The sequence below is a fragment of the Oncorhynchus gorbuscha genome, unplaced genomic scaffold, assembly GCF_021184085.1.
Source record: "Oncorhynchus gorbuscha isolate QuinsamMale2020 ecotype Even-year unplaced genomic scaffold, OgorEven_v1.0 Un_scaffold_1922, whole genome shotgun sequence".
Lineage (NCBI taxonomy): Eukaryota > Metazoa > Chordata > Actinopteri > Salmoniformes > Salmonidae > Oncorhynchus > Oncorhynchus gorbuscha.
The window spans coordinates 71,652-81,734 of record NW_025746569.1 but is presented as its reverse complement, the minus strand read 5'-3'; the positions used below and the strand labels follow the sequence as shown (position 1 = coordinate 81,734).

The 10,083-nt window shown below is 44.2% G+C and overlaps 1 protein-coding gene across 2 annotated transcripts; it reads left to right on the top strand.

The window, feature by feature from the left end:
- The first annotated feature begins 701 nt into the window (after positions 1–701).
- LOC124024546 (ATP synthase subunit d, mitochondrial-like) lies at positions 702–9,392 on the top strand. Of its 2 annotated transcripts, none has more exons than XM_046338463.1 (6): positions 702–797; positions 1,630–1,765; positions 2,104–2,200; positions 7,436–7,507; positions 8,208–8,270; positions 9,072–9,392. In XM_046338463.1, the coding sequence occupies exons 2-6, from the start codon at positions 1,644–1,646 to the stop codon at positions 9,201–9,203; spliced, it is 486 nt and encodes a 161-aa protein (XP_046194419.1). In that variant the 5' UTR covers positions 702–797; positions 1,630–1,643; the 3' UTR covers positions 9,204–9,392. The 2 variants fall into 2 exon arrangements, with proteins under 2 accessions (XP_046194419.1, XP_046194420.1); XM_046338464.1 differs by having other exon boundaries at positions 710–792.
- The last annotated feature ends 691 nt before the right edge of the window (positions 9,393–10,083 follow it).

Sequence of the window (10,083 nt, the reverse complement as noted above, 5' to 3'; positions counted from 1 at the left end):
ACTATTAAAAAACAGGACACATTCATTTACTTCCATACAAAGTGATTTTCGTAGCAGGTTAGTTTGAGCATTTCTGCTAAACCTAACCATTTTCATAGACGTAACCTCAAGTTCTCCTAACCTGCTCCGAAAAAGTGAAAATACTGTTTCCCATTATACAACAGTAGGCTAAATTATATTATCCTAAAATCCTTTCACTCATTCTATTGGGTCTCTTTGTTCAAAAGACAGGGCAGGGAAGTGAACCCAGGTCCCTGGCGAGAAAGGCAAACACCCTATAGGGTTATAGGGTTAACCCACTTGGTGGGAATTGTTGCGAGGCTTGCTACAATGGCCCATCTGAACGGAAAGGCAGGTCCCCATGGTTCGACTAGTCAGTCCTTCACACGTACAATCTGATGGCCTCCCACTTCTGACACCAATGTAGTGAACGGCAGGGCAGGGCAGAGAAGCGAAGCAGGGTCGCTGGTTTGAAAAACTCCCTATGTAGCAGGCCAATAGGGTAATTATTGACTAAGCAAATACAACTCTGCCTCTTCCAGATAGGATAACTGTCATACTTCTGTCAGAAAGTTGTAACAGGTACAATCTTAGAGATGGAAACACTATTTCAAAAATTATCTTTAAAATATATATATATATATATATGTTCTGATCAATCTGCTATGTAATGACTGCAATACGCCAGCAGGCGGCAGCAACCCAAATCCACGGTGTAGTTTCTCGTCGAGATTATTTCCGTCACTTCCGTGTCCGGTGAACCATCTTCACATTTGGAACAAGTTGTCCACTGTACGGTATGATCTATCTTCAAAATGGCATCGAAACGTCGATATTTTAATGTTTTGTAACGTATATTCTATTGGGGACAGATGATAAAGTTTGATATTTAAAAAAAAAAAACAGCTTGAGTTCTGCTTTGGTCGATGATTGGTTGAGATCCACCGCAGCTGGGCTCTGACCTTGTCGTGTTGGCTAGGCAACTAGCTAACTGCGAGACCTTCAGCGGACTCTTGCTCTTTCAACGTACAAAATATGAATTTGTATGTCTAAAATATATGGATATGATCATATGGATATGATGATGATATGGCTAAGTATAAAATATCCACTTAGCTACATGGTTGAATTGTAGTAGCTAGGCAAAGCTAACGACTATTTGTTAGTTAGCTTAGTTTAGTAGCTTGAGAGCTAATTTAGCTAAAACGTTAACCAGCTTGCCATCTGTCAGCAAACATGCGTTTGGCGCTGTCAGAACTTGTATTGGCTTTTTTGTGTGTTGGTTAGGACTCAGATCAGTTAGATAATAGCTACATCTCTAAATGGCATATATATATATATATATATATATATATCTCTAACAGTAGCCACTACATGACCGTGTTGTTGAGGAGTCAGGCTAGCTAGTTTCTAATCTCAGTGCACTTCAAATTGTCACCTGTGTGTGACCGCAACCTGCCTGATCGGTGTGGACATGTCATGCATTGGCGTGCAGTAGGACATGCATGTACAATCCATCCCCTTAAGTGTCTATTGGTTTTCTTCTTTCATGTTATGATCTGTATCTCTTGTGGGTTTTAGCAGCTCTATTGAAGGACTTTAATTTACCCCTTTTCCAATCTTTGACAGACACAGACAGAAAGATGGCTGGGAAACGTGCAGCATTGAAAGCCATTGACTGGTTGGCCTTTGCTGAGAGGGTTCCCCCCAACCAGAGGGCCATGTTCAACAACCTCAAGACTCGCTCAGACGCCATCGGTGCCAAGTACGTAGCCTACCCAGAGTTAACATTCAGGCCTAGTTCATGACTAGCACTTCAGAGCCAGCCAATAGAGGTAAAACTTTCACTTGCATTGATGTCAATGGGAAAATGAGTAAAACATTTTTAGGATTCTTCCATCTAGCGTTTTATATGCCTATGTGAAGGGCGTGTAGTTGGAGTTGAATTACAAAGTATTGTCAACCAAGACACACAGGTCACTGCAAAGTGAGTGTGTCTCGTACATGCATGCTACTGTAAATGAAAATCTCCACAATCTCTTTCCCACAATGATTGTTTTATAAGTGACATCAATGAGCTGTTGTTGATGGCTCTGTCTACAGGCTGTCCTCTCTGCCAGAGAAGCCTGTTACCATCGACTGGAGCTTCTATAAGACCAACGTGGCCAGAGCCGGCATGGTGGCTGAGTTTGAATCCAAGGTGAGATCCTAAGGCCTGTGATGAGTTTCATATGAGCTCTACCTGGGGGAAAACAATGTTACACACTTAACTACAATGAACAAAAATCTAAACGTTCCATGCAAAATGTTAACGAATTTACTGAGTTACAGTTCATATAAGGAAGTCGGTCAATTAAAATTAATGAATTAGCCCCTAATCTATGGATTTCACATGACTGGCCAGGGGTGCAGCCATGGGTGGGCCTGGGGGCATAGGCCTTCCCACAGGGGGGCAAGACTCAGCCAATCAGAATGAGTTTTTCCCCACAAAGGGGCTTTATTATAGACAGAAATGCTGCTTGGTTTCATCAGCTGTCTGGTTGGCTGGCAGGTGTCAGACATTCCCGCAGGGGAAGAAGCCTGATGTGGACGTCCTGGGCTGCCGTGGTTACACATGGTCTGTGTTTGTGAGGCCGGTTGGATGTACTGCCAAAAAAATAAATGCTGTTGGCTCTATGGTATAGAAATGACAATTTAATTATCTGGCAACAATGGTGGACATTCCTGCAGCCAGCATGTCAATTGCACACTCCCTCAAAACTTGAGACATCTGTGGCATTGTGTGACAACTGCACATTTTAGAGTGGCCTTTTATTGTCCCCAGTACAAGGTGTACCTGTGAAATCATCAAGCTGTTCAATGAGCTTTTTGATATGCCACACCTGTCAGGTGGATTACATATCTTGGCAAAGAAGAATTGATCAGTAACAGGAATGCAGAAAACATTTTGCGTATAGAAAAAGGTGATCTTTTATTTCAGCTCATGAAAACTAGGACCAGCATGTTGCGATTATATTTATGTTCAGCATATTAGTCTGGTATGTAGTATTCTGTCCACTGTGTGGTACTGTAACACTGGTTCAGTCATCTGGTATGTAGTATCCTGTCCACTGTGTGGTGTTCATTTACATTTAGTCATCTGGTATGTAGTATCCTGTCCACTGTACTGGTTCAGTCATCTGGTATGTAGTATCCTGTCCACTGTGTGGTACTGTACTGGTTCAGTCATCTGGTATGTAGTATCCTGTCCACTGTGTGGTACTGGTCAGTCATCTGGTATGTGGTCCACTGTGTGGTACTGTGACACTGGTTCAGTCATCTGGTATGTAGTATCCTGTCCACTGTGATACTGGTACTGTAGTATCCTGTCCACTGTGTTACACACTTCAGTCATCTGGTATGTAGTATCCTGTCCACTGTGTGGTACTGGTTCAGTCATCTGGTATGTAGTATCCTGTCCACTGTGTGATACTGGTTCAGTCATCTGGTATGTAGTATCCTGTCCACTGTGTGATACTGGTTCAGTCATCTGGTATGTAGTATCCTGTCCACTGTGTGGTACTGTACTGGTTCAGTCATCTGGTATGTAGTATCCTGTCCACTGTGTGGTACTGTCTGGTTCAGTCATCTGGTATGTAGTATCCTGTCCACTGTGTGGTACTGTAACTCTGGTTCAGTCATCTGGTATGTAGTGGCCTGTCCACTGTGTGATACTGGTTCAGTCATCTGGTATGTAGTATCCTGTCCACTGTGTGTACTGTCCTCTGGTTCAGTCATCTGGTATGTAGTATCCTGTCCACATCTGGTTCAGTCATCTGGTATGTAGTATCCTGTCCACTGTGTGGTACTGGTTCAGTCATCTGGTATGTAGTATCCTGTCCACTGTGTGGTACTGTAACACTGGTTCAGTCATCTGGTATGTAGTATCCTGTCCACTGTGTGATACTGGTTCAGTCATCTGGTATGTAGTATCCTGTCCACTGTGTGGTACTGTAACACTGGTTCAGTCATCTGGTATGTAGTATCCTGTCCACTGTGTGGTACTGTAACACTGGTTCAGTCATCTGGTATGTAGTATCCTGTCCACTGTGTGGTACTGGTTCAGTCATCTGGTATGTAGTATCCTGTCCACTGTGTGGTACTGTAATACTGGTTCAGTCATCTGGTATGTAGTATCCTGTCCACTGTGTGGTACTGGTTCAGTCATCTGGTATGTAGTATCCTGTCCACTGTGTGGTTCAGTCATCTGGTATGTAGTATCCTGTCCACTGTGTGGTTCAGTCATCTGGTATGTAGTGTCCTGTCCACTGTGTGGTACTGGTTCAGTCATCTGGTATGTAGTATCCTGTCCACTGTGTGGTACTGTCCTGGTTCAGTCATCTGGTATGTAGTCCTGTCCACTGTGTGGTACTGTACCTCTGGTTCAGTCATCTGGTATGTAGTATCCTGTCCACTGTGTGGTTCAGTCATCTGGTATGTAGTATCCTGTCCACTGTGTGGTACTACTGGTTCAGTCATCTGGTATGTAGTATCCTGTCCACTGTGTGGTACTGGTTCAGTCATCTGGTATGTAGTATCCTGTCCACTGTGTGGTACTGTAACTCTGGTTCAGTCATCTGGTATGTAGTATCCTGTCCACTGTGTGGTACTGGTTCAGTCATCTGGTATGTAGTATCCTGTCCACTGTGTGGTACTGGTTCAGTCATCTGGTATGTAGTATCCTGTCCACTGTGTGGTACATCTGTATGTAGTATCCTGTCCACTGTGTCACTGGTTCAGTCATCTGTGTAGTATCCTGTCCACTGGTAACACTGGTTCAGTCATCTATCCTGTCCACTGTGTGTACTGGTTCAGTCATCTGGTATGTAGTATCCTGTCCACTGTGTGGTACTGGTTCAGTCATCTGGTATGTAGTATCCTGTCCACTGTGTGGTACTGGTTCAGTCATCTGGTATGTAGTATCCTGTCCACTGTGTGACACTGGTTCAGTCATCTGGTATGTAGTATCCTGTCCACTGTGTGGTACTGTAATACTGGTTCAGTCATCTGGTATGTAGTATCCTGTCCACTGTGTGGTACTGGTTCAGTCATCTGGTATGTAGTATCCTGTCCACTGTGTGGTACTGTAACACTGGTTCAGTCATCTGGTATGTAGTATCCTGTCCACTGTGTGGTACTGTCCACTGTATGTGGTATGTACTGGTTCAGTCATCTGGTATGTAGTATCCTGTCCACTGTGTGGTACTGTGATACTGGTTCAGTCATCTGGTATGTAGTATCCTGTCCACTGTGTGGTACTGTGACACTGGTTCAGTCATCTGGTATGTAGTATCCTGTCCACTGTGTGGTACTGTAACACTGGTTCAGTCATCTGGTATGTAGTATCCTGTCCACTGTGTGGTACTGGTTCAGTCATCTGGTATGTAGTATCCTGTCCACTGTGTGGTACTGTAACACTGGTTCAGTCATCTGGTATGTAGTATCCTGTCCACTGTGTGATACTGGTTCAGTCATCTGGTATGTAGTGGCCTGTCCACTGTGTGGTACTGGTTCAGTCATCTGGTATGTAGTATCCTGTCCACTGTGTGGTACTGGTTCAGTCATCTGGTATGTAGTATCCTGTCCACTGTGTGGTACTGGTTCAGTCATCTGGTATGTAGTATCCTGTCCACTGTGTGGTACTGTAACACTGGTTCAGTCATCTGGTATGTAGTATCCTGTCCACTGTGTGATACTGGTTCAGTCATCTGGTATGTAGTATCCTGTCCACTGTGTGGTACTGTAACACTGGTTCAGTCATCTGGTATGTAGTATCCTGCCCACTGTGTGGTTCAGTCATCTGGTATGTAGTATCCTGTCCACTGTGTGGTACTGTAACACTGGTTCAGTCATCTGGTATGTAGTATCCTGTCCACTGTGTAACACTGGTTCAGTCATCTGGTATGTAGTATCCTGCCCACTGTGTGGTTCAGTCATCTGGTATGTAGTATCCTGTCCACTGTGTGGTACTGTAATACTGGTTCAGTCATCTGGTATGTAGTATCCTGTCCACTGGTGTGGTTCAGTCATCTGGTATGTAGTATCCTTCCACAGTCATCTGGTATGTAGTATCCTGTCCACTGTGTGGTTCAGTCATCTGGTATGTAGTATCCTGTCCACTGTGTGGTACTGTAATACTGGTTCAGTCATCTGGTATGTAGTATCCTGTCCACTGTGTGGTACTGTAATACTGGTTCAGTCATCTGGTATGTAGTATCCTGACCACAGTGTGGTACTGTAATACTGGTTCAGTCATCTGGTATGTAGTATCCTGACCACAGTGTGGTACTGTAATACTGGTTCAGTCATCTGGTATGTAGTATCCTGTCCACTGTGTGGTTCAGTCATCTGGTATGTAGTATCCTGTCCACTGTGTGGTACTGTAACACTGGTTCAGAAAACAGTCCTAATGTTGCCTCGTGTTGTCAGCCAGACGTTTCTGGAGGAAAACAGTTCTAATGTTGCCTCGTGTTGTCAGCCAGACGTTTCTTGAGGAAAACAGTCCTAATGTTGCCTCGTGTTGTCAGCCAGACGTTTCTGGAGGAAAACAGTTCTAATGTTGCCTCGTGTTGTCAGCCAGACGTTTCTTGAGGAAAACAGTCCTAATGTTGCCTCGTGTTGTCAGCCAGACGTTTCTGGAGGAAAACAGTCCTAATGTTGCCTCATGTTGTCAGCCAGATGTTTCTTGGGGAATGTTGCCTCATGTTGTCAGCCAGATGTTTGCCTCTAATGTTGCCTCATGTTGTCAGCCAGATGTTTCTGGAGGAAAACAGTCCTAATGTTGCCTCATGTTGTCAGCCAGATGTTTCTTGGGGAAAACGGTCCTAATGTTGCCTCATGTTGTCAGCCAGATGTTTCTTGGGGAAAACAGTCCTAATGTTGCCTCATGTTGTCAGCCAGTCACATTTGTTTGTTTAAGCTGTAACACACAATAATAATTTAGATTCTGTAGTTTTTAAAGGACCATAGAGTTCAGTCTGCTTCGTTTGGTATTTTTTGCCAAGGAACATCTGTGGTGGTGGCATTGTGGTGGTGGCATTGTGGTGGTGGCATTGTGGTGGTGGCATTGTGGTGGTGGCATTGTGGTGGTGGTGGCATTGTGGTGGTGGGGGTATTGTGGTGGGGGTATTGTGGTATTGTGGTGGGGGTATTGTGGTATTGTGGTGGTGGCATTGTGATGACACTCATTTATAAAGCCCTTTTACAACAACTTTTGTCCCAAAGTGCTTAACAGTTAATATTGGTCTGTTCTATTTCTTGTCCTCATCTCACCCCTGTCCTCATCTCACCCCTGTCCTCATCTCACCCCTGTCCTCATCTCCTGTCTTCCTCACCTCACCCCTCTCCTCATCTCACTCCTGTCTCCCTCACCTCACCCATCTCCTATCCTCCTCAGTTCTCAGCCCTGACCATCCCTGAGCCCAAGGACACAGCCACAGCCGCCATCAACACACAGGAGGCCGAGGCGGTGAGTAGTAGCTCGGGGTTAAAAGTTACTCTGCAGAATGACTCTTCACTGCTCTGCTGTAGTGATTCAGCTTCTCTGCTGTAGTGATTCAGAATGACTCTTCACTTCTCTGCTGTAGTGATTCAGAATGACTCTTCACTGCTCTGCTGTAGTGATTCAGAATGACTCTTCACTGCTCTGCTGTAGTGATTCAGAATGACTCTTCACTGCTCTGCTGTAGTGATTCAGAATGACTCTTCACTGCTCTGCTGTAGTGATTCAGAATGACTCTTCACTGCTCTGCTGTAGTGATTCAGAATGACTCTTCACTGCTCTGCTGTAGTGATTCAGAATGACTCTTCACTGCTCTGCTGTAGTGATTCAGAATGACTCTTCACTGCTCTGCTGTAGTGATTCAGAATGACTCTTCACTGCTCTGCTGTAGTGATTCAGAATGACTCTTCACTGCTCTGCTGTAGTGATTCAGAATGACTCTTCACTGCTCTGCTGTAGTGATTCAGAATGACTCTGTGCTCCACCTCATTCCTGTATTAATATTACAGTAGCTAGCTAATGATGTTATATTATTCTCTGTCCTGGAGGAAGAGGTGATGAATGAGCTCAGAGTTCCATTTCAAGAGGCAACGCCTCATTATGCAAAGCACTCACTGCTCTTGATGCCTCCTCCATTATTATTGGTTATATTTCTTCTTTGTTTCAGAACAAAGCTGCTGTTGCCTACGTGGAGGCTTCCAAAGCTCGTATTGGCCAGTATGAGAAGGAGGTGGGTTACACACATGCCACTCCAAACCACACACACACTCCCCTACACCCGGATTTCCATAGAATGTCTCTTTTGATTTTAGTACACAGTCAGCAGTAGACCCCCTGAGAGACTCCACTATTTAGAGACGTGTACAGTACCAGTCAAAAGTCTGGACATACCTACTGATTCAAGGGTTTTTCTTTATTTTTACTGTTTTCTACATTGTAAAAATACATTTTCCTTTAACACTATTTTGGTTACATCATGATTCCATATGTGTTATTTCATAGTTTTAATGTCTTCACTATTATTCTACAATGTGGAATATAGTAAAAAATAAAGAAAAACCCTGTTTGGACACACCTACTCCTAACTGTTGATTGGTATTGTAGTTCTCTCTGTTGATCCACCTTCCTCTCTTCCACTATTTAGAGACATGTAGTTCTCTCTGTTGATCCACCTTCATCTCTTCCACTATTTAGAGACATGTAGTTCTCTCTGTTGATCCACCTTCCTCTCTTCCACTATTTAGAGACATGTAGTTCTCTCTGTTGATCCACCTTCCTCTTCCACTATTTAGAGACATGTAGTTCTCTCTGTTGATCCACCTTCCTCTCTTCCACTATTTAGAGACATGTAGTTCTCTCTGTTCATCCACCTTCCTCTTCCACTATTTAGAGACATGTAGTTCTCTCTGTTGATCCACCTTCCTCTCTTCCACTATTTAGAGACATGTAGTTCTCTGTTGATCCACCTTCCTCTCTTCCACTATTTAGAGACATGTAGTTCTCTCTGTTGATCCACCTTCCTCTCTTCCAGCTGGAGAAGTTCCAGAACATGATTCCCTTCGACCAGATGACCATCGATGATCTGAACGACACGTTCCCTGAGACCAAGCTGGACAAGGAGAAGCACCCATACTGGCCTCACAAGCCCATCGCTGAGCTGTAAACTGGCCCCCGGCGCTTCCTAGATCATATTATACTTTCCTCTGATGAAAGGTTGTATAGTGTCCTATGTATAAAGTCAAGTCCTGTTTCATCGACAGACAGTTTTGTGAAATAACTGCTTATTGTTATTGAGCGACTGAGAAAGGTCATCCGGTCCTTTGAATGGAAATAAACATTTATGGAAATTGAATATGATTTGTGTCATTATTCTGTGCAACGTTTATTTAACATAAGACTCTTAGGGGGTGATAGCAGTTACAACTATTTTGCGAGGGCACATTTTTATGTTCGTTCATCAACTCGTGTGAAAGGATTTTCCATAATCACTTAGTTTAGAGTAAGGGAATATCCTGATGCTCTGTGTTGATTCAGTAATATAGGACTGTTGTTTTAGGCTACTGCAGACGTGCTGCTTGTTTCTGTTGGACAATCCTCTCTGCTGTCCATCTGTCCAAGTCTGTTCCCTCCAGAGAAGATCCCACCATCTCCTGGGAAGGAGGAAGGGAATCTACTGGTGCTTTGTGTTGGACAATCCTCTCTGCTGTCCATCTGTCCAAGTCTGTTCCCTCCAGAGAAGATCCCACCATCTCCTGGGAAGGAGGAAAGGAATCTACTGGTGCTTTGTGTTGGACAATCCTCTCTGCTGTCCAAGTCTGTTCCTCCAGAGAAGATCCCACCATCTCCTGGGAAGGAGGAAAGGAATCTACTGGTGCTTTGTGTTGGACAATCCTCTGCTGTCCATCTGTCCAAGTCTGTTCCATCCAGAGAAGATCCCACCATCTCCTGGGAAGGAGGAAAGGAATCTACTGGTGCTTTGTGTTGGACAATCCTCTGCTGTCCATCTGTCCAAGTCTGTTCCCTCCAGAGAAGATCCCACCATC

Excerpts from the sequence above, each read along its gene's own strand:
- LOC124024546 (XM_046338463.1), top strand. The coding sequence starts at position 1,644 with ATGGCTGGGAAACGTGCAGCATTGAAAGCCATTGACTGGTTGGCCTTT. Across the intron at positions 2,201-7,435 it reads TGGCTGAGTTTGAATCCAAG|TTCTCAGCCCTGACCATCCC; the intron begins GTGAGATCCTAA and ends TATCCTCCTCAG. Across the intron at positions 8,271-9,071 it reads TTGGCCAGTATGAGAAGGAG|CTGGAGAAGTTCCAGAACAT; the intron begins GTGGGTTACACA and ends CCTCTCTTCCAG.